This window comes from Enoplosus armatus, chromosome 15 (genome assembly GCF_043641665.1).
Source record: "Enoplosus armatus isolate fEnoArm2 chromosome 15, fEnoArm2.hap1, whole genome shotgun sequence".
Lineage (NCBI taxonomy): Eukaryota > Metazoa > Chordata > Actinopteri > Centrarchiformes > Enoplosidae > Enoplosus > Enoplosus armatus.
The window spans coordinates 14,068,014-14,095,525 of record NC_092194.1 but is presented as its reverse complement, the minus strand read 5'-3'; the positions used below and the strand labels follow the sequence as shown (position 1 = coordinate 14,095,525).

General features: G+C 41.2%; 1 protein-coding gene across 2 annotated transcripts in view; it reads right to left on the bottom strand.

Annotated features, from left to right (window-relative positions):
• The window catches only part of dph6 (diphthamine biosynthesis 6), a 54,489-nt gene extending 44,816 nt beyond the window's left edge, over positions 1 to 9,673 (bottom strand). Inside the window, exons 1-3 of one of the 2 annotated variants that reach the window (XM_070920879.1) lie at positions 9,645 to 9,673; positions 9,080 to 9,171; positions 7,815 to 7,999 (exon numbers count right to left, since the gene is read on the bottom strand). In XM_070920879.1, coding sequence (XP_070776980.1) covers positions 7,815 to 7,999; positions 9,080 to 9,171; positions 9,645 to 9,667 — 300 coding nt within the window. In that variant the 5' untranslated portion in view covers positions 9,668 to 9,673. The remainder of the gene's footprint in view (positions 1 to 7,814; positions 8,000 to 9,079; positions 9,172 to 9,644) is intronic. The other variant, XM_070920877.1, reaches the window with a different exon arrangement.
• Between the last annotated feature and the right edge of the window lie 17,839 nt (positions 9,674 to 27,512).

Here is a 27,512-nt window from a genome sequence, read left to right as displayed (position 1 = left end):
CAAAGCCCTAGTTTCAGCAGGCCAAGGACAAGGAGGCTTTCCATATCTACACACATGGAAAACTAAATGTCCAGAAGCAGCGGGGAGACATAAGGTCGTTTATCGATGTCCATGAATACTTGTAATTCAAGCAAACAACTTACTGGTTCTTAAAAAATGCTATATTTTAATGGCTGTTTCCACATTAAACAAATTGTCATTCTGTGTCTCAACTGTTTTGGGATTTTTTAAGATGACAGGAAATCATGTAACTTCCTCCAAACATTCAAGGTCTCGCCTCTTTTCATTAAAAGGATAACGTGTTCCAATAAATAAGCATCAGCAACAGTTTTCTGTAGGGCATAAAACAAACTCATAATCCCAGCTCTGTCATAGCAACATTCCCACTTGGCTGAGGGAAGAGTGTTTGAGCGTCTGAGACAGGAAGCTGCTTCCAGAAAGTGAGTAGGACTGAATCAAAGAAGGAGTCTCATGCCACAGAGAGGTAAACTATGTCAGTTGCTTTTCATGGTCCGTAACAACCACCTAGTCCACAGGGTGCATGCATGCTCATGTACTGACGTCCATGTATATACACACAGTCATGCACTGGCCTACAAAACACACACACACACACACACACACTCCAAAATGTAAATGTTTTTCTGGTGAGGTCAGGTTCCAGGCTCTTGGCATCTTGGCTCTCCTGTCCTCTCTCCTCTATAGCGCCAACAGACATCATGAAGCCCCCCCACCCCCCTTCCCTCCCCAGAGAGAGACTAGAGGAAAATATAGCAATGATGCTGGTTTAACCTACTCTCCAGACTCCAGACAGTGTTTTTCTACGGCTAGTTATGACTTAAGCTGCGGGAGGTGATGGGGCCTGCCACAAATATTTCTTGAGGGGAATGGTTCACAAAACAAAACATAAAAGCCCTCTTAATTTCGGAGTAGATGAATGGCGGGGAGTTGAAAGACGTAGCACTATTCCTCAGCTGTCTGATCTGAGACAGGCAGTATTGGGCCTGACTAGCTGTTGATACTGGTGAGTTTAAAAGGTTTTATTTCAAGTCCAACCTCCTCTGTGACTTCTGTTTTTCTTAAATGGCTGGATTATCCTTCACACTCTTACATGGGGCTGCAGAGTAAAAAGAGCAATAAGTTAGCCTGTGGAAGCCATGTAAAATCTACCTTCATATTTTCAGATTAACTTGAAATTTGACTTAAAAAAAGAGGAGAAATCAGAGTGAAAAAAATGTATTTTCATCGAGGGTGACAGTGAAGAAGTAACAATAGATCTCTGATGATCAAAAGTAGTGGTTGTTTTGAAAGGAAGGACATCCAAAGGCATTTTGAAGAAAAACTGACAAAACACACAATGACAAAAATGTAAAAAGAAATCAAATTTGGTGTGCCAGGCTTAGAAAATGATCACAGTTTTGCCTTAATTTTTAATAAGGACAATCAAACAAAAGAGAAATTATAGTAATGCACTTTCCATAATGTTGTATTTACATCAGGGCATAATAGAACATATTAGCCAATATCTCAAATGCAAATAACCTCTAGTTACATCTACAATTCATCCAGCATCAAAATAAAATCAGAAAAAAAGACCATAAACACACACACATTTTCTTCACTGGAACAATGTTCAACCAAGCAGTGGTAGTGGCTCATGCCCTTGGCAAGGCGAGATAAGGCTATCAGCTTCCATCATCGCTAAACAAGATTGAGCAAAGTACATTAAGCAGAAAAATACAAACAAATTACAAAGGCTTGAGGCTAGGCTCTTTATCTAATGTTTGTGGGGACTGTTAGCGTCAGTTGGAGGGAAATGGGCCTGCATCTAATAGATCCTGTCCCACCACTTCCACACGGCCAGCGAACAATACACAGTGCCATTATCTCAGCGCTAATGCTATCCTTCCTCATGTGCAAAACAAGCCTGCAATCTCAACCCCACTGCCACGGTGGCGACCAACATAAATACAAGCAGTCTAAGACCAAAGGAAAAGATAACAATGGCTATCACATAGAGAGGCGACACAGAGAGACAGCTGTTTGAAGGAATCTATACTATATATATTCATGTTGAAATATATCCTTAAGTACGGTTCTCTAAACTTGCACTGAAAATGTAATAAAACAAAACTTTCTACAAAGTGACTATCCATCGGTTTTAGACTGCTTGTAAGCTACTTCCAATAACACCATTTAGAGGTCTCTCTGCACCACAAACCAGCTACAACAAGCTTGCATTAGCTTTGTTATTGATCTGATCTCCTAAACCCTCGCTGTGACCCCAGAGGTCATGATTTATGTATTAAGCAGCTTTTTAAAGAAATCCATTTTCCTGTTGAGCCCCCAATGTACGTCTAATGCTGCACCATGCCGGTAATCAGAGAGGGGTTGCGTTTGATTTTGACCACCCCTCCCCTTCACACCCCTCCTCAACGACTTGTCTCCCAACACCTCAGCTCCCTAATCAATACCGCAGAGCTCAACTGGATATTCCTCCGCTGCCTGCCAGCCAGCCAAACCAGCCTGCCCTCCTCCTCCTCCTCTTCCTCTCTGCTCCTTGCTTTCTCTTCTCCCTCAATCCCTCTCCCTCCTTTCCTCGCAGCAGGATACACCTCCATCAGGGCACTCGCAACAACGCAGTGCCAGGCTTCTGAAGGGTCCGGATAAAAGTATGACGACAATACAATGGAGACAGAGATGCCAGTAGAAGAAAGAAAGAAGGAGCGAGGGAGAGGGAAGAATGAAAAAGAATGTTTGGACTTGTGGACAGACTGCCTCGCGATCTCAGAGGGCCCCACTCTTGTCTGCTGATGTCGATAATGGAACGGCGGTAGAGGATGAGAATGAGGGGTGTGTGTGTGTATGTGTATATCTGTGTGTGTCTGTATGTGTGTGTATGTGTGTGTGTGTGTGCGTGTGTGTGTGTGTGTGTGTGTGTGTGTGTGTAATAAAGGTCAGGAGAAACAGGGAATGGGGAGGAAGAGGGTGTGCGAGTTTAAGAAAAGGATTATCTCACTAAAAACAAGGTGTTTTAACACACACCAACGGAAAGGAATGTTTCATCTACAAAGGCCTAAAAGTCTCAGCGCACCGCTCCAAGACTTTTCCCAGACATCTCCAGGAAAAAAAAATACTGGCTTGATAAAAAAAAGGGGGGAGGGAGGAAGTTGGGTGTTAACTGACCCGCAATATCAGTTATCCAAAGAATAAAAGAAATTAAAAAAAACAGTGTTTCTGAAAAGTCGAATGCATTACAGGACGGGAAATTAGATTTGAAAGTAACATTTCCATCGTCCTCAAAGCTGGGTCTCAGTACGACAGAGATGTCATAGTGCTGCTAATTAGAACTGGCAGAAAGGAACGTGTGCATGGATATCATCTATTGTTCCTCATCACTCTAATGAGCTTAAATGTCTTTGTCTTTATTCATCAGCTCAGAGGTTGCAGGGTTGCCGTAATAGAGTCACTATCTTTTTATATATTATCTATTACTACATCAAGTGATTGAAGCTTTAGTTGCATTTTCCCAAAACTCACTGCCATCCGTGCCCTATAGGCTGTGCTACTTTCAAGGCACACCATCTTTGTGTTGTAAAATGTTCTATCTGCTGAAATCTATCTTAAAAGTGTAAAAGAAAACAACTGGAAAACATCTTGAAATAACAGGAACTACTACATAAAAACATCTACTTGTGTGCAACATCAAGTAGTTTGCAGTTGGGTTGGCAGAGAGAAAAAGAGTGTATATGGATGAGAGCAGTGAGAGCACTTCTTTCTACTGTAGAGTGATGAAAGAAGGCAAACTGGGGCAAAAGAGAGAGGCAGAGGTGTGTAAGGAGAACAGAGATAGACCTGTTATCATGTAACAGAGGCCCGATTTGACCTGACCTTGAACACGCACACACACACACACACAAGCAGGGTCACTGGGCATAAAGAGCCACTGTGTCAGGTCACAGAGCACAGAGAGAAGGATAAAGGACTTGAGGGATGTGATATGACTAATATGAGGGGTTTTGCAGGCCTTCAGGGGGACTGGCGTTACAGCCAGGGGTGACTGACACTGCTGATCTGTATCACACATCAGAGCAGATCACAGCAGAGGAGAGCAGACCAACCACACATATGCAGTGTGGACACACAACCGACCAAATCCAATTTCAAAATCCACACAAACAAGGATACTTTGACATGAAGAAAGAGAGAGTGTTTAAATTACAAACTACAAATCAAAATGTTTCATACTTGTCTTTTACATAATGTTTATATTCTAGCCTGCCTTTGAAGCCTGGCAGAGGACACAAGGACGTCATCTATTTTATGAAAATATACCCTTACAGCCATAGATGTCCAAAAGTGAACAATCCCCCCCGCCGCTGACAAAACTGTTATTTCTCCCCCTCAAAGAGCAGGTTCAAAGATCAGCACCTAGCAGGATGGGATGGGGTACGCTGTGGCTTGCATGTCTATCAGGTTACACACTTCAAAGAGACACTGCCATACACAGCCAGCGATGAGAGCAACGGAGCCAAGGATAGTGCCACATTGTCATTCTGCCATTATCACTACTGCCAGGGGATGGATGGCTCATTTTTTCCTATTATAATTGGGCTTTTTTTCCTCTATCAACAATGCTTCTGAAGAATATGATCTCTTCCTTTGAATCTTTTGAATGGCTCCTAACATTCTTAGAGAGGCCAAAGTGTGGAGAGTTTCTTTGGTTTGTCAGCTTCTGGAAATGATCCGTAGATGGCACTGTTGGCTCATGCTACGGGTCTGTTGCCAGCTCTGCAAAGGAGGAGGAGGAGGGACGAATATCCACTTAAAACTCATCAACTCCGGATCTGAGAAAAAAAAAATTCTTTCATCTATGCTCAAGTGTCATTTGCCAAATATAATCTTGTAACTTCTAATTAATTCAAACTGCTAGAAAGAATCTTTCAAAATATCACACTTTCCAAACAGAACACATTTTTTCATGCTAAAACTGTTCTTTTCCAGTAAGGGTGATTTAACAGCTCATTATCAAAAGAAGTGTTTTTTTTCTCTCCTCCCCCCACCTCTATCATTTCCTTCACCAATCAACAACACCACAAACTTTATGGTGGAAAAAAAACATATTTTGGCCTAGCAAACCAGGCATATGTGTTGGACATAATTGTGTGTGACCATAATCCGTGACTTTTTAAGGCGGAGATTTAAGATGCTCGGACAGAATTGTGCGAGTTTCTAAATACAGGGGATGCAATGAGTTTACTACCCTTCACAAGGTGGTAAAGATGGTACAAGTTAGTAAACCTAAAGATTAGTGAGAATGCCAAAAAAAGCAACTTCAGAGAGTAGCAACTTGAAATTTGAGATAAGAAAGTTGTATTCTTATGGTTTGACATCACTCAGTGAGTGAGAGAGGAAGCCTGTTGTTTATGGTGCAGGTCTGTTGATGACGGCAAAAGGGGTAAACGGGGAGACGACTGGAGGCCTGCTAGCATGCGAGGGCCCCATGGGAGGCCAACTGCCCTGATCTATGGCCCGTCTGACTGGTGAGGTCAGACCAGAGAAGCCCTGGAAATGGAAAATTAGTAGCCCTTTGCAATTAGGGCCCTGACCACGGGCAGAAACGGAATATTGCATCATATACCAGAGAGACATCCACTATTTGACTGTGAATACTCATGAGAGCCCAAAAAACAGAAATTGGACTGAGCGAATGTGTGCGTACTCGTAAGAAAATGCACAAACAAGAGCTTTCTCATGTAGCCGCATGTGTAAAGCCTGCGATTTATACAGAAGACGACAAAGAAAGTCAGGCAGAGGGCGCGAAATGCCCTGAGGCAGGCTGACTGGCCCTTGCCACCCAGGCGGTGTGCGGACATGCAGGGGCCCTGGAGCAGCCCTCAGCTCCGGATGAACATGTCTCCACACAGACCTACAGGAAGAAACAAGCAGCCCCCCCCCCCCTCTCTCATTTACACCACGTCAAGCCAACTCCCATCTCAACAACAAACTCCTATCCACCATCCCATAAGAGGCTCTTAAATTTTGATGCTGCAAGCAAAAATGAGAGGTTGTGTGGGGGTGCAAAGGGGGAAAAGTGTTACACAGGATCAATCCCACACCCTGTTTGTGCTGACAGCAGGGAGAGCTGTTGCTGCTGCTGAAGTGTGCGTCCAGGTAGCTTCCTCATGGCTGCAGGCGGTCAGGTAGGAAGGCAGTGCCAGCGGTGTGTTAAACACACACACGCAGTTGTCTCAAACCTGTCAGTCAGCCACCCCGCACCGCATCAGACCACCGAGGTCTCATACATAATTTGGCATGAAATGAATATTTTCTCAACGTCCTGGCAAAAGTGGTATTTGATGAAATATTAATTTGGTGATTAATTTTTGCATCTGATCTTCTGTCAAGTGAGATAAAAAAAAAGAATGGAATTTTTCCTGTGAAGCCAGTTGTTGAAGGGCACCTCACTCCAACTTCACACATTAAACTTTAATTAACTGATACATCAGGCACACTATTTTCCCAGAGTATGATAAAAGGAAAACTTACTCCACTTTGAAAGTGAAATCAAGACATACTAAATAAGACAGACTAAGAGCACTAACATGGCTTTTTAATCTCCTGAGCAGCTTGGTTGCACTTTACAATAGGTGCTAAAGACTGTTAGTGTACAGCAGGCCAGATGAAGCCAGACAAGCAGGCTCTCTTTGAGACAGTGCTGATGGGCTACTAAGTGACTCTCCACAGAGAATGACTTGTAAAACATCAACAGTATGACATATGTCATGAACCTTAGCCGAGATGAGAAGTTTAGTAGTGCTCCGAGAGCTTGTTCACTAAAAAGCAGTCAAGCATATGTCAGTGGTGGCAAGGAGTCAAAACTATGACTACTTTTGTGTACGCTCAATGAAGCATTGCAATAGTGAGCTCACATAATTATTGTAACACTATTCTGTTTCATTAATGTGTGAAGACTCTTACATCACGTGTGGAAATAAAACTCACCCATCATTTTTTTTTAAATTCTAGATTCATGGCCAGATTCGAGAAGTCTTGTACAATCACTCAGCTTCCCACAACTCCTGTACAGTTTTTTTGTATGTGCATACATCATATCTTTCAAATTAATCTACTGTTCAACATGCACATACATAATATAACGACAAATAAAATAAGAGACCTACTAAATGTACCTCTTAAGATGCAATGTATTATTTAGAAGTTTAGCAAAATATTGATAATTTCGAGAAAAGAAAAATTACTAGTTGAAACGCTTTAGTGTACTAACATTCAAACTTGTCGTTACAAAGTATTCTAAATAAAGTTACAATCAAATGGCACTGTTGTGAGCATAATGCGTTTTTAGATTTATGTGTTCCTTGTTGAAACAGGATTTTGTTATGACACATATTTTAGAAAGGGATAGTTCAACCTGCTTTTATCCGTCCAGTACAAAATGCAAAAAAGCCAAGCAAACAAATGGCGGGTGAAGAAACCGGAACATTTAGCAAGACAAATAGACACAGATATTTTTCCAAGGAGCCATCAACCAAACCAAAGCTAAAGCACATGTGAATATTGGACTTACGTCTGGCAGGTGGCACGAATGAAGACAAATAGTGGGGCATCATTGCTGATTTGTTTCTTCTGTGTTTGCAAATAAAGTAAGCCAAATTGCTTGTAAATGTTGCAAAGCTGAGGTACGCTTATCAACACTTGTTGCTACGATTCTGCTTTGGACTGAAACACAAGTGTCAGGCAGCAGACCAACGCAGTGCAAGGATAATAAGCCTTTATCTCTCAGAGTGGCTCACCTTGACGAGGTGCAGCAGCTCATACAGGTCCTCCACCTCATCCCCCTCTGTCTCACTGTAGTTTCTGCTGGTGTCCAGGCTAGAGCCCTGGATGGTGCGTCTATACAGGGGCAGATCCATGGCTTCAGCATACAGCTCTATGGCCTGGTGGCCCACTGTCTGGTACATGTAGCTGTCCAACTCATCTGTGGCATGGAGGAAAATGAGTTTAGGTCAGAATTGAGGTGATAAGCCACTGATCATGTGTCTGATGAACAGTAAAAGTTAGTATGTGATGCTCCTTTTTTGGAAATAGGGTGAACAAACACACAGACGATAAAATTATGTACAAACTGACAAATAGTGGCTATAGATAACATCAGAGTACAGAGCCATAAGTGAACAGGAGGATTACGACATTCAAAATTTAAACTATTCATTACACAACAATACGCTAATGGGACGGCTGAAACTACTGCAATGAAAGGGATATGAAATAAAAACAAGCCTTCAAAAATTGGTACAACAAAACAAATATAAACTACAACAAACACCAGTCACCATGACCATTTAAATGATAAAATTTAGGCTTTAATAACATTCAAATGTTTCACTATTCATAATGTCATTTAGCTTATACTGTTTTTTGTACTTCATATGAATATTTATTTCATTGTGTTTTTATTATTTATTTGGACTTTGGACCATACTGAATTCCATACAACAGGAACCAAGAACAGTGTATACGTGAAGATAATATAACTCTTAACTTAATTAACATATTGCTTTTTTATAGTTAATGTGTTATAACCCAGCTGGTATCCATCTTCTTTTCAGCCAAAGTAACCATGAACCGTAGAGGGGCTGTAACTATCTGTAACAGTTATTTTCTTAACTAATCGATTGTTGTTTGGAAAATAGTGAAATATTAGCATCATATTTACTAAAGTGATGTCTTCAATTACTAACCAACAGTTAAAATATATTAAATTTACTATAATGTAAGCAAATATTTATTTTAATTAAGCTGGAACCATCAAATATTAAGTATCTATACTTGAGTATGATGTAAGTACTCGATTAATCACCTAATCGTTTCAGCTCTACACCATAGTATATCAGCTGGCATGCTACAAACACTCCTGTGGGATCCTACTTAAAGTTCTGCAGTACTTTGATTGTGTACAGTTCTTAGTTTCTTGGTCCGCAGAAGTGCAGCTGGCTGGCCCATATTACCCAGCTAGCCGCTGTAGATCATATAAACCCCAGCAGCGCATCTTCCTCACCTGTGTTAGCAGGACGGAGGTTGGCCAGAGCTACGATCTGGTGCCCAGCAGCAACACACTGCATCATGTTGTAGCAGCTGTCTTTGCCCCCACTGGAACACAACATGAGAAATAAGCACAGAGGTAAAGCTGTGTTTGAATCATTAAAAGGCAGACCTATACATTATCAGAGGTGTACAATTAGTGATCTGGGAATGTGATGCAGCAGCATTAATAATAAGTGATGTATAACCTGTTTGTGGCTGTACTTACTAAGGATGCTCTATTCTTTACAGTATTTAATGTTATCATACAACAGTAAGTTAGCTACTATGTGCTATTGTAGTATTGGTTTGCAACACCCTTAGAGTCGACAACCTTGGACTTCTAAAAGTGACATGGTATATTAAGGGTTTGAACAAAGTCACAGGCGATATACAAGTCCTTACATCTAATAGGAACGAGTTATCTCGCGTTTGTTGACAGCAGTCCTTCTGAGTTTCAGTTACTGCCATGCTAGCAAGAAACACCAGTGACAGAACTGTGAGACAGTTGAAGCGAAGAAGCAAAGAAACAGCGCGGTTACCTTATTAACGCGACCACCTTCATCTTCTTATTCTTGGCTCAATGACATCAAAGTTTTTGGCTATAGTGGTACACAGTGTGATAGCTGTGCTTAGCAACCGGTGCATGTACACAACAACATGTGAGCGCTAGACTTCCGGGTTATTAAAGGACCCCTCACTATAACAAGTTGCCCTCTAATGTGCCTGATAGAAAATCGCATTTTCTGTTTTTATCTAATTCAAATTTAAGTTTAGCTTAACAGATATAGCCATAATTAAGTACAGTATTGAAAAATTGTTAAGTAAAAAATATAAGTATAATAATCCAGAAAATTTAAATAACAAAATGAACGAATTGAAAGTGAATTGATGGCTATACTCTGATGAAAGGCACAAACCAGTGACAACAAATCATTTAAAAATACGAAATATTTAGATAAATAAACAACTATATGATAATAGCGAATAAAGATAAGATAAATGTAAAAAACTAGATAAATGCATCAAATATCTCTTTCTCATTCACTAACACAACAGCACACACAAACAACTATGCAGGCAGGCCCAGTGGGCATCTGTGCACATGTGCTTTATTTTTTATCTTTTATTGTTATTTCACATGTTAAATCTGCATGAGATGTAAGACATCACTTGTGAAAGCAGCAATTTCACATGTAATATTATATGAAACCCATTTTACATGTGATGAATTAACACAAAGTTACATGTGGTTTTTGTACCTTTAATTAGTGAAATGCTATACTTTGCGAAAACGTGAATTTCACATAAAGTAATTTCATCTCTCAAACTTACCATATTTAAAACAAAATTAGAAAACTGTCATTTAGAGTAGTGCAGATGCATTCTGTACTATAACATAATCAAAGTGGATATGCACTGTAACTCTAATACTGAAACTGACACACATCCTTTGCCTCTTCTGTCTCAAGGGAGGACCATAAGTCCATGCACTGGTATTCACACACAGGTTGCACTTTTCCTCTGAGGGAGCCCTATTTTGCTCAGAGGAAAGCCTTTGATGCTCTTTTTGCTCTCTGTTGTTGTGCCAGAGCAGAATAATTGCACTGCTTTTGTGTGCTTCCCTCACCTTCTACCCCTAAGCAGGCTAAAGGCAACTGATTTTGTTTGAGTGTACAAAATTGAGAGAGACATCTCTTCATCCCATTGCTTTTAACTAGGTTCCCTTTTTTGTTTTTGTTTGGTTTTTGTTTTATTCATCCTGAATATGTGGCAAAATCTACAACCTGCAAATGAGCACCATTTGTCTTGTGGTACAGGCAGTACAGACTGAGAGCAGGGATTACTTTTCTAATGGATGAATGCGCTTGATTTAGTGTGCATCTGTAATTTCAGGTGATTACTTTTTTAATTTAATTACTTTTAAGGTTTTACAAAAAGGTGAGTAAATGATAAATTATGTAATGTTTTACATTTAGTATATTTTCCTTCATTCCTTGTTCCTTTGTATGATTGTTTCCTTCTTTCTTCATTTACTGTATTTATTTATTTATTCTAGTTTATTTCACATGGACCATTATATTATACTACAATAAAAATATATTTTCTATTGAGATACTGTACTGGACAGGTAATATTCATCCCCAATCCCTGGGCAGGTTAAGCAAAATACAATGACAACAAACATTACAACTACATTACATTTGTAAATTGAATATTTCACAAAGTGTTGGAAATTTAATTTGACAGGATGAGTGATATAGTTTTCAAAATGTTTTAAAAGGACACATCCCCTTGGGTCTGGTTGTCCTTCAGTTTTGTAAACTCATTAATACATCACCTGTGTTTTCCAATTTTGTGGACAATGCTTTATAATACAGCTTCACTGCCTCTGGTAATTTCCATTAAAGCTCGGGCCCATAGGATATGACCAATGCAAATTTTGTCACTTATCAGTTTTAATTTATGTAGTTTATTACCCAGACAAATAAAGAGGTGTGTTGTTCCGGTTTTATTTGTGGCAGCATTTTGCTGACGTAAAAGAGCGTTTTATGTCCGTATTGTTGTTGCGATGGGGATAAAAAGTGTTGATGGATGGCCCAACTGAGACACAGCCAATGGACATGAATATGAGACGCATAAATATGAAAGCAAGGCAGCAGGAATCAAATGACACCCTTGGCCTTTTCTTAAAGGAGCATGTGCATATGACAGGTGATTTACACAGACACACAAACTAATTTTTGTCGCACAAGGACACAAAAACTTTGGCTGTAATGAGAAACTAAGGCCTCAAATCACAAGACGATAAATTGAGTGTCAGAACAGGCCAGCCAAGGTTGTACACTGAGTGGCCAGAATACAAACACACACACACACACACACACACACACACACACACTGGTCCCTTCAACAACAAAGGAAGTATGTACATGTGCTGCACAGTAACACAGAACTTGATGTTTAAGTGTATAAATGATGAAATAATCTCACTGATAAAAGTTAAACTCAACCACAACTGTACCATTACTGCCAACAAAAGGTTCTCGGACGACTTTTATAATGTAATGCTTAATGTAAAATTGACATATAGTTATTACTGTTATTGCATGCATTTTCATGTGGACATTAAAAATGATCTACAAATCAGATCCACTGAAGTGGCATCTACAAATTCCACTTGTGTAGGGAGGAGAGAGGGACAATTCCACTTGCATGCTTACTCTAAGTACAACATCCCTTTATGAATATAGATTTTCTGAGATGATGCTGAATATTAATAATTTTGGCAAACGTGCTACTGAACTCCAAACGAGTAGCAAAATCATAAGATTTCCTTCTGTGAGAAAACTTTTTTCTATTACATAAAGGAATATGAGCAGCACACTGTCATGATAATTCCATTTTCGTCTCATTTAAGTAGACGTCAGTAACTGATGTCAAACAGAACTTTCAGCTACAACTCAAGCCAATGTAAAATTCTTGTTCTGACTTTATGCAGAACACAAATTGGATTTGAATTTTACTGTAATTTGGATTTAAGTTTCAAGTCAGCCACAAACATGAAGCAGAGGACACAGAGGATGCAGTGCCAAATTAAGCTGTTTGCCTGGAAATTCTGGTCGTCCAGTTCCCGGCCTTATTTCCTGGACCTTACAGTGTGAATCAAAGTCTATCCAAATGTCAGGGGTTTATGTAAAAAATGTTAACTTCCTTTGCTGTAATGTAGGGAGCAGAACAGAAAATGCATGCTAATTATAGTTGAAGGCCAATGAGGGCTGATGACAGCCAAATGTTATTTTAGAATAGTGATATATTTGTACTCAAGTGAGAAATGGTTGACAGCAGTCCTGTGTATTCTTAACTCTACTCCACTCTGGTGTTGCCTCCATCAGGGGCTCATTTTCCAAAGAACTATCAACATAATGATACCTCTTTAGGGCCTAACCACATCCAAATCAGTTAGTAAACAACCCAAACGGGGATCTGTACACATTTTTACAGACAATTAACTGTTATCACGAGGGGCCCAAATGGATTAGTAGGCTCATTAATGTCTGAGGCTAATCGGTCCTTGATTGGAAATGTGAGAGAATGTGAAATAAAGTCGTGGTTTGATCCAAATTGTGTTTGATCATGGCACCGTCTTTAACAACAGCCCCAGTCTGCAAACAGTAATTGAGTTTTTTTTCTCTCTAAATCCCCCAATGAAAATCTGGCTTTTACCCTCGTTCCATTTGGCTTCTAAACTACATAAAGCATTAAAATGGATGAAAAATGTTTGGCTTCATAAGCTGCTGCTCTTTTGTGAAAGCCCTGAGATCCTTTAGCTGATAACTATTATTTGGTCTTCAAAATAATAAATATCTTTGCTTAGAAAAGTGCCTTTCAAAGCCATTTCAAAGGGGTGCTGATTCAGTGCTTCCTGTATTTATGTCTCATATTTTGATCAAACCTGAATTGATTTGGCACCCATTTAATTAAAGGTTTCACAATATTTCACATTTCTAATATAAGAAGATGGTGGAAAATAGATTAAAATAAAAAAAAAGATCATAATACAATATACTACATCAAACAATCAGTTATGTCTCTGAAGGGTCTGCATTTGTTTTTGTTTAGAATAATTTAATAGCAACAAATTGGATTTTGTGGTCAACTTAGTCCAACCAAAGTTCAGAAATTTCATCGTAATATGTGGAGACTTTTTTTTATTATTATCAAACAAGAGTCTACAGCCACACCAGCGGCTCTCAGAGGCTGTGCTCAGGGCACAGCGGTGCTAAATATCAGAATGACAATGCTGATGTTTAGCTGGTGTAACGTTTGCCATGTTCACCATCTTAGTTTACCAAATTGCTTATTGACAGTAAACACAAAGTACAGCTGAGGCTGATGGGAATGTTATTAGTTTTTACATGTATTTGGTCAAATGAATTGGACAAATTGATTTTTTACTTAATGGTGGAACTGGATGAAAAGTCAGGGTATGATGTGGGTATATAAGTTCTTACAATTCATTGGACATGGATATGTGTAACAAATTGTATCGCCATCCACCCATTATCCAATAGTTGTCAAAACCTTTCCTCTGGGGACCGTGAATGTCTTTACAAAATGCTGTGGCAATACATCATGTCACCAACCTTCAGATAGATTAACAGGCCAACATTGCCATCCATACAGCCATGCTGCTAGCATGACGAAAAACTAAGCAATGGTGAACCTTGAAAACGCCACTTACACATACACATTTTATGGCTTGAGAGTTATAAATGTCACATTTTCTAAGGTAATAGTTTTTGCTTTCACATTAAATATTGTAAGTCTATCACACTCTGTATTGTTTATGATATAACACTGTGAGCTGACTGTTCTGTTAAGCTTCTACATCAAATTATTTTTAATCTGGAGATACAAATATGTACAACATACTAAGTGAGTCCAAAGAGGATTTTGGCATGAATCAGAATTTTCAAAGTGAATGAAAACTTCACTCTCTGATCTATATAACACTGCAGGAAGAGAAGCTTTCCAACATAAAAACCAGCCTGCCATCCTTAAGTACAAATGTAATTTCCTGAATATTTCTCCTTGATTTGAAATTGTCTTGCCCTGCTTGTAGTATCCGAGAATCAAATCATGGCTTCAGTGGTTGAGCCCTGTGAAGCTCCAGCCAAAAGGATGTGGTCCATTAAAGCACGCCACCATTCCACTAATTATGAAGCAGCCAAAGCAAACTGCATACCCTGCTATCACCTGGCCCTGCTGCCAAACACTGTTCAACATACAGGATCTTTAGTCTAATGGTTTACAGAGACACTCGCCTCTTAGTAATCCAAACCACTGGACATTTAGCCCAGTTGCCATGCAATCCAAACCCTATAATAAAAAACATATACATACTGAAAACCTCACATATACCTGTCTCTATGGTCAAACCATCATTACAAGCCCTACCAGCATATAATGTAAATACATTTCTTAAATAAAATCCTCAAAATAATATAAATATTAATACGTGTTTAATTTCTGGATAAAACAAACTAGAGAGATGATGATTACTTGTCTTACATCTTCACTCATCAATGTAGGTTTTGCTGATAATGACTAAATAAATATTGTAACTGAGCTGACTAAGTATTACAATGGCCAGCGTCGGTGAAAACACTTTTTAATCTGTAAATTGTCTGGTGGGATTCCGTAATTAGCTCGTCTGCTCTCTGATATACAATCCTCGGACAGTTTCCCTCTCAGCCGACAAACACAATCCTAATCCAGGAAATAGCCTGCAATCAGAATATTGGAGTTGACATCAGAGGTAGCCACAGAGGCGATTCCCACACACCCCTCCCATAGCTTCAAAGGTCTTCCTGGGCCTGTTATGGGTTTCCCTCGTGATGAAGTGTGACACTCCACAAACACAAAAGCCCCAGCCCTCTCGTGGGTCCGCTTTGCTTTTCTTGGATCACTCCAGTCTGACCAATGCCAAGTCAACTTGGCGGTTGTCAAAACGGGCCCCATATCTCTGAAGAGTGTGTGTGTGTGTGTGTGTGTGTGTGTGTGTGTGTGTGTGTGTGTGTGGTGTGCTGTCTGTGAGTATGTGTGTGGTAATGTGTTGAGCGTGTGTAGATAGCTTGTCACAGTCACAGGGCCCTGTCTGTGTGTGAGTGCTGTCTGTGTGTGGGTATGTGTGTTTGTTTCCACCTTGAAATGATGTAATGTGCACCCATAATCAAAGCCACCACCTGGTTGTCTGTGGGAGTTGCTGGTTTGCCAAAACCCTCCACGTATAGTCTCTGGACACAAATGATTTAGTTCCCTTCTCTTTTTTTCCCTTCCATTTGAAGATCAAACATCATCATCACCACAACATTTGTGCCACAGACAAAGTATTAATGCTGTACATTAAGTTTTTTCCCGGTTATTTCTTGATAATGCCATCCTGAAACATTCTGGTTTTGATTACAGTTTTGTTTCCCTCATTTTCAACATAAATCACGTGTCTTCTTTCCTTTCATTTTCTATTCCTCACTCCCTCTTTTTTTTACTCTGCCCCCACGTTTGCTTTCATCTATCCACCTCCTTAGCGGTCAGTTTTTTTCTTGCAGTAAGACGTCACCTGTGCTGAATAGCTGGCCACAGCTAAGCCAGACCAGCAAACTCACTGCCAGAACACAGCGAGCCCGGGTCTGCCATTTGTCTTGTGGTTTTTGAGTTGGGGATATTTGTCTAACGTGCCGTCCAATGTCAACACTGGCTCTAAATACCCTCGCTGTTGCACGAAGTGGGCTTCCTTAGGGAGGATAAGGATTAATGCTGGGTTGGAGATGAAATAGAGGAAGAGGAGGAGGAGGAGGACAGAGGAGGGATGAGCATTGAGAAAAGGGATTGATCAAGGCAGGTACTGTGTATGTTGATGACAAGCAGAGGAGGAGAAGGATGAAAGAAGAAAGCATTCAGCAATGGATTTGTGTGCAGATTCGTGTCCCTTTTCAATAAGGGATCAATTTGTATATTAAAATGTTAAAAAATGTTTCGATATATAAAAGGTTCTTGAAACAAAACTTTTCCACATTACCAGCTTGTATTTCTTCGGTCTTTCTACACTTCCCAGCCACAGTGTGTACACATGGGGTTAACCATTTTAGAGCTGTGACAGGCCCTGTGTGAAAGATTGCCCTCCGATCATTCAGAACCATTTCTAAACCTGTGACTAACCATAAATAACAAACAAAATCCAAGGCCTCCCACCAGCACCGCTAGATGAGAAACTGTCGGCAAGATAGGAGATGACCTCAAGTTTACGGCCTAAAACCTGTTGATTCTGAGCAATTGATTGTCACCCGTAAGAGAGAGAGAGCCCCCCCACTGTCTCAGCAAGAACAAGATGAATTCTAGCAGCGATTCTGCCATGAGAAGCACATCAGTGGCCTCTGCCTTTTCTTTTATGAGGCGAATTCCATACACTGGGCCCAATATTCCTGGTTACTGGAGTCTGGTGATTAAAGTGTATAAAAAAGGGGGCAGCACCACTAAAAGGCAGTGATTTAGTGAGCTGTCACCCCAGTTCAGGCGGGGCAACAAGTTCAAGTCCCCGCAGGAGGGTTGTAATGAAAATGAAACAAGGAACAAGACGGTGTTAGGGAGGAGAGGTTGCAGGGCTGGAGGGTCAAAGGGTTGTGAAGGCGTAAGAGGTGTGACTCGGATGGGGTCATCTGGAGGGTGGTGATGATGATGACGATGACGATGATGATAGTGATACATGCATTCAGATTTTCAGCTGGATGTAGGTAAGCATAATCTTTAGTCCATTAACTGCAAATTATGTGGAGATTAAACAAGTACCAACCATTATTCAAAGTATGCCATAACTTTTAAGATTTATTTCCCACTTTGTGGTGAGTCATTGAGGTCCATACATTTCACTGTGGAATGAAAACCAACAATCTCAGTGAACATATCATCATGATATGACATTTGCTGTTTTAAAGACTTTCCCAGATGGAGTGACTTTCAACATTGGCTGTCAAACAGCAATCCTTTAAGTAAAAATGACCAAAATTACATGTTTCTTTTCAAAACATCCATGTTTGCTTATTGTTTGTCCACTGGGTTTGATTTTCTGCAGTCCAGTAAATGTTTGGCAGTGGACTCTCATACATGAAATGCACCAAAGAAGCTTTTCAAATAGTCCCTCATTGACAAAAAAAAATGAGGGTGACAAAAGTTTCACTTTGATAGATTAAAAGAAATCATTCTAAAATTATATGTTGTGCTTTGGAAATTGGCCTGCAATAAAGTAAAAAAACAATTGAGATTTGTACTTGCATCTGGCTTTTTTAATATGTGCAAAACACGAATAGCAAAAACATAAATTCCCCATTTTACAGGGGTTGTTATATGCTGGACTATTTCTTAGGCCTGGGATCAGTAACTTCCTGGAGTCTCTGCCGGTTGCCTGGAAACTGCTCCTAGCCAAGTAATAGTCTGGTGTTTTTTGTACGGATTAAACAAACTAAATATACTTCCGCTACATTCAGCTTCAGTGTTGTACAGGTGTGAGAGTGGTATTGATCTTCTTATCTAACTCTCTGCAAGAAAATGAACATGGGTGTTTCCCTATATGTTGAACTTTTGAGTCCTTTAGGTCTTAACATGTGTTAAGAACTGCTGTGTTAGGGTATAGGTGTGAAGGAGTTAACAGACTTCCAGTGTCCTAGGCTGAAGAGGGATTACTGAGTCCCTGACCCTCCACTAACCTCGTCCTGACCTTGTAAAAACCCTGACCCCATCATTTCCACCCTTACAGGATTCATCTGCTGGCTGGACTGCCTGCCTCTCATCTGTGGGAGTGGGGTTTGATGCCTTCAAGTACCAGCCAGCTATAAAAGACACATCCTGATGGGCCTTCCTCTGTTGTGTTTAATAGCCACCCCCCACCTCCCCCATCCTGACCTCCGCCACCACACCCACCCTCAGCCTCTGCGCTGGCCCTTGGCTAACCCCTCATATTCAGGGTTCAGGGTCAGGGCAGCAGACTCCCAGCCAATTGGGCGGTTGCCCAGAGGAGCTGATGCAGCCATGAGCAGCAGGAGAGACGTAAGAGACCCAGGGACCCCTCTGATGTTCCTGAGAGTTTCCAAAGAGGGACAGGCTGCGGTGTGTTTACAACATCTTTAATTTAGGGAGGGAAGGAGCCACGCACAGGCTTACACAGAGCGTGACGAAAGAGCGGTACAGTGTATAAATAAGTCTCATGTAAAAAGAAGTATGTGATTCTTTCATTGCAGTCAAACAGCTGAATGAAGGCAGATAAAAAATGACATGCACATTAGTGCTTTCTTTGATGTTGGCCAGTGACTCGAACCCTAGTTTTCTTTTTTTTAAAGTGTGCACATACTGTCTTTCATTTCAAAGTTCAAAACACCTGACGATGAACACACAATGAAAGACACGGATTACTGGCCAGTTGGGCAGAAAATAATCAAAAGAGAGAAATAAAGAAAAAAACTAAGACGAGAGAAAGAAGAGACAGCATCTAGATGAGGGCACATTTCTTTCTATCAATTGTGAGAGTGTAAAGCTAATTCCTGTGTGACTGTGAATGCTCTCTGCTGCTCATTTCTACTTAAGAAAGCCTCTTCTGGCCGTGAGAGCACTGATTCAAGAGCCTGGTATCTGCTGCTTCCTGCTGTAGAGAGACAAAGAGAACACCAACATCTTTGCACACAGACTCCTCTTGCATTTTTAGATGCCTTGCGTGTGAATCTTTGACTTTATCAATTCATGTCTGTACTTCTTTTGTTTCCTGCGGACATGAAATACCATTCAACTGTTGTTGTCCGTCTTCTAGCGCACTTATTTCCTAAGTGACCATGATTGCACAGTGGACCAACACAATGGCATGTAACTCTGTTAAGGAATTAATTTCACATTAAAGACAATGACAATATAAACAATAACAAAGCCTACTTCCTGAAATGGATTCGCTGGAATAACAAATGTTGGCTGCTTATGGCTCTCTGATGGCTTCATTTTTCACTCGGTATAACTTGCTAATTTTTACTGCTCAATGTCCTCCACTCAGCCCATGTCACTAAGTCATAAGCATGCTGCTCCTGGCTGATATATGGGTCTGCACGATGATGTCAGCGGAAAACACTTTCAATAATTGCTATGATTAATATTCTCAACCTTCCAACACCTTCCCTTCTCCATCCAGCCACATATCTCCAGCGAGGTTCATCTATCAGTCTGCTCTCAAACTGTTTCAGTCCTCCGAGTGATGCATGGCACACTGCCAACCCTGTGTTCCAACACAAACTATTTACATTCATTCAAATTATGAGTTGATGAGCCTCCGGTGCATAAAATTACCATGAGTTAAAGAGGTAGAGAGAGGGAGAGGACTAGAGTATTTACTGTTTAATTGTTTTAACTTCCATTGTGCAACAAAGGGGTATTTTCCCTGTGTCAGTTGAAATGATAACGTCAGAACTTATTCTGTTTGTCTCCTTTTCCAAACAGGCTTCACTATTAATCACTAAGTAAATCAATGTGAATTCTGCAGATAGAAAAGTGTTTATCCACATTTACCCTGTCCACGCACATGTCCATGATGTCCTACAGCTGGCTGCGCTGGCTGGAATGTGCGTGGAGCTCTCACAGGACGGGTTTCCTCTTGGCCTGCACACTAATTGTTTAGGAGGAAAAAGGTGAAACAGATATGTATAAACAGCGGAGGTCTTCCAGAAAGTCGGGAAAGGCCTAGAGGGCCTGGGACAGTAGCTGACCTGTCATATTCACCATTCACACTGAGGAGACGGGTCTGCCATATTCTGTCTAGTGGCGTCAGAAAAAATAAACGGCCACTTCCTCAATGTTGATGGACAAATTCATCTTCCAGTGGGAAACACTTCTCATACACACTGACTGGCTACAGTAATAGAACAGATAATATAGTAGATTATTGCAACTTCACTGAATGAACTGTAGCCAGTCCAAATTAATGCTTCAAGTAATAGACAGTAAATAAAACCTTTTGTACTCTCTGGGTCCAAACAACAGTTATAAGAGGAGGACTGGGAAGAAGACTGTCTTTGTCAATGTTTGTGCATTTTGTCTGTGATTACAGCCACTTATATACAGATTTCCTATATAGCCTATATACACACATACTACAGTGTATGTCGTCTACATGCTATGAGATACTAAACTGTGTGTGCACAGTTTACATAAATGTTGTATGAAAGTGGAAGGATGTATGACTCGCTAAAAGAAACACATTACATACATTTTAGATATAAAGTTTAGAAATTGTACATTTGACGTGGTTAGATGTATAATGTTTTATACATTTCTTTGTGTCTCAAACATTTCAATGAAGTTGGAGAGGTTCAAAATTCATGTTTAAATCTTCATTCCTCATCTACCTGTGTCCATAGCAATGTGTTCAATGTAAAGAGACTTTATACTTCACAGCCATGATCGAGTATTTGTCCTATTTGTAGCCGATGCATATACTGTATGTATTTTGGATATGTGTATGTATCATCTGTTTTGAGTTGTTTTATCTTTCATGTCTGTCTAGCCTTTCTTGCACTTGGTTATGCAACGCTTCATTGTCTTTGTGTATCCCAAAAGTGCCGATCATAAAAAAGAAATATGGTCATTGCTGGGAATATGCCTGCTCCCAGTATGAATGAGCTCTTTTGACAGTGATGTTCAGTGTAACAAATTGATAGGAGTCAATTAAGCATCTATTATTAACCTCCTATGGTTCACTGTCAATTATCTGTCCCATTAACTCTGTAATACTGTACGCAGTATGTGTTTAACACTGAGGAGATCCAGCATGGCTCATATCTAATCTGCACTTATTAAAAAAGAGCAGAAATGATGACTTTTAATGTCAATTCAATTTAATTAGATTTAATGAAATGGTTAAGGTCATTTATACCTCTGTTCCTTGGCTCTTAGATGATTTATAGTAATAATAAGGTACGCTTATATAGATTAGTCATAAATTCCCCACACTTGTTCTACAGTCAAGGCACAAAGATGTTTTTTCTGCAATGATTACCATATTAAAGATAATATTACTGTCCACTTCAAAGATGGTAGGGAATTACTTATATCTATTTAAAGCATGGGAAAATTTGGAGAAAGGCATTTCTTAAAAATAGATGATCTTTTCCTCTTCAGAAAATGACGCATGCTGAAAAGCACCACAGAAAAGATAATCACCACCACATGGAAATAATGCATATTTATCACATGTGGCGGCTGCAAAAATGCCTAACCATTTCTTCCATGTTGCTTCCATGTCTGTGTTACATGATGCCAATTCCTGCTGTGTCCCTCTTGATGTTCATCAGAAAACCACTGTGCTTGTAACAGGAAATCATTCTACTGCTGCACTGACTGAGTCCTATTTACACAAACTCCCTCAAAACACTTAAGACAGGATATTTGATTGTGAGAAGCCTTTTCCATGTTGTTTTCCCAGAGCTGGCCGTCACCCTGGGTTAAGCCCTAAACACATGAAACACACAACACATCACAGCACTGCTTACATAGTAAAAAAATATATTAAAGACCTGCTAGTCATTAGAGACTGGGGCTGCCGTGTTGCACAGCACTGATTTGGTCAGACTTTGTTTGATGCCATTGTTTTTGTCTACAATGCACTGAGTCAGCCATGTGTTATACCTACTGTGTTGAGACACACTGCATCAAGCAAATGAGTTCAGGAAACAGATCACATTGTAAACAATTTGCAGCATTTAGAATACAGCACCAAACACAATGATGTTCTGGGAGCATATTATGCGAAAATTCAATTCTTCTGAGAGTTGGGAAGGAAACCATTCTAACCACAGAAATTCCAAATACCAGCTGGCTAGTTGCTGACATGAAAAGTAGGGCTGCCAAGCCAGACATGCTGTCATCTGACCCTGGTGAATGGACTGCATACACTTGTGTCTTGAGTCAGTATCTGGACATCCTCTCTGTGTGAACAGACCAGCAATGTCCCTGTGGCAGAGTCCCGACCAGCCATTTTTGCTAATGGCTCTTCCCTGAGAGATTTATGATCCAGAGACACGGGACAATTAGAGAAAGGGAAACACAAAAGCCCGGAGCTCTCCTGAGAAAGATTTACGGTTTACAGAGGTGGCTTTTTTTAAATTGAAAGTCTGATTAGAAAGTGCTGATGCTCTGATCCAGTAGAGGACTCTGTAACATGTACAATGTCAGGTTCATTCAGGTGTCACTTAACTGGTGGCCTCATTACATCCTCTCAGGGTCCTGTTTTGTGACTGACAAGTCCTCTTTGTTTGTTCACTGTCGTGTTTCTGCCATTAACATGGGCAGATGTAACAATAATTAGTCACAATGAGATATGTGGCATGATGGCAGAGTTTGCTCAGTACAGAGTGTCTTAGATTGCTATTGCCACCACCACTGCCATCCAACACCTCTCCACTCAGAAAGTGAAACAGGAAACACTTGTTGTCATGTTCCAAAACTCATTCCAGACTTGGAATGGATTCAAGATAAAAACCACAGTATGTTGGCATGTAGCAGATAACATCATGGCTGTATTTAAAATTTAAGCTGTCATTTTAAATCCCAGTTCAGACTTTGTCAGAGTCCAGTTATGTTTTCTTCAAATGAAGAATAGAATGAAATGTAGGTCTCTCTGTAATGACTCAGGGAAAATCACATGTCAAAGTATATCTTGTTTTTATGTGTCATATACCTGCTTTATAAAATATTGCTCAGCTCCACAATGTTCAACATTGGCAAGGGCCACATGACATTCATTATCATCCTGCAACATAAAAGTCGTTAGTTTATTGAAACATCACAGACTTTCAGGGCCTTTGATCCTCAGCTAGATTTTAAGTCTGCGGTAATGATTTTACTGCCAAACCCTCAAAACTCGAATCTGATTTGCTGCACGAGGAATCGAGACTGTCAGGATCACTGTCATGCTTTAAAACCACTTCTTAAAATGTATTTACCTGCACATGTTGGATGTTATAGAAGTTATCAACCACAAGCATACTGATTCCTGTAATGGCACTAAATCTACAGTAAGACCGTACATCTTTGACTGTCTTCCTCTCTGTGCACAACATATTGCTCAGTGATTGTTTTCTCTGATTGTCCGTGTTTAATGGCAGCCTCCATCTGCCAGCCCTGTGTGTCTGCAGGCTAGTGGCCCACGGCGCCCCACATTAGGGCCTGTTGGCGTGGGCCCCAGGCGCATTCCGCTTCTGGAAGTGTGATTATTGAGGCCTGATTACAATGTCTGCGACCACGATAACAAACCAACCAACTGAGCGCTTGGCAATCTCAATGCAAAACAAAACGGCTGGAGAATTAATGATGCTTCAAACTCGGACAGTTTTTTTAGTGCTGATAATCTGGATCCAGGGTAATTTGCAGCAATTGGTGGCATATGGTTTGGTTTTACACTCAGTGTCCAGCAACAGATATGAAATCTGTTGGATTGGGAGTGATATGGCAGCACATAAACAGGCCCATTCAAGCAAATTCAGAACGACTTGATAAACAAAATGAATGATAAACAAAAATGAGCAAAACGGCAACAAGAAAAGTGGTTTGAAAAATAAAATAAATTAAAAAATGATAACTGAAAATACAAGAAAAAAATAAAAATAAAAAAGAGAAGCTTACAAAATCAAACAGTCATCAAAACAGCAGTTCAGCTGTCTGGTTTGAGTTTTCCACAGGATGTCCGTGGGGTGGCTAAAGCATGTCGCTGTGGAGATGGAACCAGAGAACAGAGAGCATGCTGCTTAGTGTTTGACACACACCTGAAAGCCCCCATGTTCTCTTTCTGTAGAAGTGCCTGTGGTGGTCTCCAACTGCCTGCTTGTTTTTGAGGGGTACTCATTGCCTCATCCCTGCCTCCAGGCAAAACTCCATCCCTATCCTTACCTCCTCTCTTTTTCTATTCTCCTCCTCCCCTCACTCATCAACTCCCTCTTTTCCTCAATCTACTCTCACTCTCTCTCTTCTTCGCTCTTTTTCTCCATCCCTCCGTCCCCTCAGGGCAGCAGGTTTGGGTAGAAGTCTATTGCGGCGATCAGAGCTGATAACCTGTATTCTGGACAGGCGTGCCACATGGGGCCACACCTTGCCCGAGGATAGGTCCATCCATGCTGGGGGCAACAGAGGCACAGGGGCCAGGGGGATAAGGCCGGGGGCTAGGTCTAGAGTCGGGGCTGGGAGCTTGAACTGCAGCAGGAGCAAGGGGGGAAACTGGGCTGGATGCTGGGACAGCAGCTGCATGAGCCTGAAGGCCAGGGCAAGCGGAACAGGGCGCACAGAGGAGTGAGGGGCAGAGATGTGGAGCCAGGAAGAGAGGGAAGGGTCAGGGTTAGTGACAGGGGTCTGCATGGTCCAGCTGAGGCTCTACTGATCCATGGTCGAGTGGAGCTGACAGGTGAGAGAACCGCACCACCCCTAATGATGGCAGCCAAGGTAGGGGTTGGGGGAGATGTTGGTGCCGGTTGGCATACACACAGAGCGGCAGTGATGGAATCAACCGTTACAGCCTGCTGAGTGTAAAGCTTTTGTTTATACTGATGTTTGAAATCAAAGATCAATTGGAGGCCTTAGCCTAGCTGTGTCTGCAGTACGGCTATTGTGCTGTAGCTGAACCACCATCAACCATCACAAAAATGCATTTGATAGGCAAAACTTGTGTTTAAAGTATAATCGTTGGAAGTCAAGCAGTTCACATTCTGCAGCGTTTCACCATTCACACAGTAATAATTCTGTTTTTATTCACTTAGCTGGCTCCACAGTATGTGACAACAGGCCATGTGTTCTTCCTCCACTGCAGGCTTGAAAATAAGACTTTCTGTCACTTTAATAAGAGACCACAAGCTGGAGCAGTTGGTCATAGGAACTATGGCAAGGAACTGTGTGTAATCATATTTGCGCATGTCTTTCCATGTACATATATGTGAGTGTTTGTTAGTTATGTGTTTGTTACAAAGGCTGGACTGTGTGGCAACGCTCCATCTGCCTGGCTGCCTGGATTGTCCTGTCTGTGCTGCCCCAATTCCATCACCTTCCATGGGATTGTGGGGTGGTGGGAGTGGGGGTGGATTGGGGGAAGGAATGGTGGTGGTGGTGGGGAGTGTACACAAAAAGTCACCCTGAATCTGCCAGCTGATTAATCAAGGGTGATTCGGCGGCAAGCGCAGCCTACCCGCTCCTTCCTGGCTAGTCCGTGTGTATTTATTTAGAGTAACCCGTGGCCAGTCACGCCTGACCTCAAACCATCAGGAGCAGCCACAGTTGCGCCCAAGCATAAACAAAAAATGCGTAATGAAGGTAAGAGGACAGAGGACGGGGTGGTGTGGGTCGGGGGAAGGAGGGGAGGGGAGAGAAGGGGGCAAGGAGAGTGGGAGGAGGGTAGGCGCTCTTATTTTTTTCTCTCTCAGAGATAGGGATCTTGAGCTTCACAGCAGAGCTCATGGGTCCAGACACTGAGCTGAAATATCTGCCTGTGTCCTGGTGTTTACTTCTCAGCTGACATGGGAAGGGAAATCATTGACCTCTGTCGGAGCAGCCAGAGTCCATCCATCTTCCAGGCTGAAGGTATTTTTTGTTGGGTATCAAATAGCTGGTGGTGAGGGGGGAAACCTTCCTACTTGCATAATGAGTTAATTGGGACTCCAGGCGACACAACTAAAGAGAGATTATTTATGATTTTATGAAAAGGAAAATATGACGCGGCTGCAGTTGTTAGTAGTTTGTTGAGACAAAACCACATGAACCACAGTTGGTTCAGTTAAGATTCTATTCTGTTCTCTCTTTTTTTCACATATCCAAAACCAACAGTCTCTCCTGCTCCCCCTTTCTAAAACGCTCCAGTTCATAACGGGGTTAAAAGCATCAAGCCTGATCAATTTCATCATCTTAGTTGTGATGTAAGTAGCACGGCAAGCAGAAGAACAGAAACAAACAAACTCCAAAGATGGAGCCTCTATAGAGAGTTATTGATCGAACATGAAGGTTAGCCAGAAGTCTGAGAAGGTTGGCTCTCGGCGGTCCCACGTGGCGTCGAGAGGCCCAACTCTCTCTGTCTTTAAGAAGAGAAAACACAGGAAAGAACAAACACGGCGGATGGACGAGAGGAAGGGAAGAACAAGTATAACACACTCTCAGTAAGGCTGAGGATGTGTGTTTTGATGAATCATGTAGTAAAGAGTCATTGTTATAAAAGGCAGCTCAATGGGACTATTACAATAATAAAATTAAGAAATTAATTAAATCAACACAGAAACAGCCCAATATGTGAGGAATCAAAGGTAGTTTACGTGCTTTACTAATATGTACTGGGTCTGTATTTGCATTTAAAGTCGTCAAAGTTATTTTAAAGGCACAGAGGGAGCAGAAGTCAACTGTGACAAGAAGCCTGTTTACCAACCTCCTTGTCCTACACTCGTGTGCCTCTTTGCCTTGTGTTGGTAAGTAATCTGCATGGCACGTGGTGATTGTCCACGAGTGGCATTTCAGGTGAGCAGGTGTAAGCAGGCAACACACCACCTGGTGCTGGGAGGAAAAAGGGAGAAGAGAGAGAGAGAGAGAGAGAGAGAGAGAGCACAGCCTCCCAGCACAGCTTGTTGGGTTCTGACCCACCACCAGCCCTCACTCTCCTCCTGCCATCACATTCAGATCAGCCACACAGCTTGACTGAGGTAGGAAGGGGCCCGCCTCCCGTAGAGGCAAACAGAGGACGGGGAAGAAGGGAGGGCAGGAGAGAAGGAACATAGCGGTAAACAACAGCACCTTTTGTCCTGCATCTGTCTGAGCCTGGCATCCCACGGCGCGTGACAGTTAGAGATGCATGTGGTACA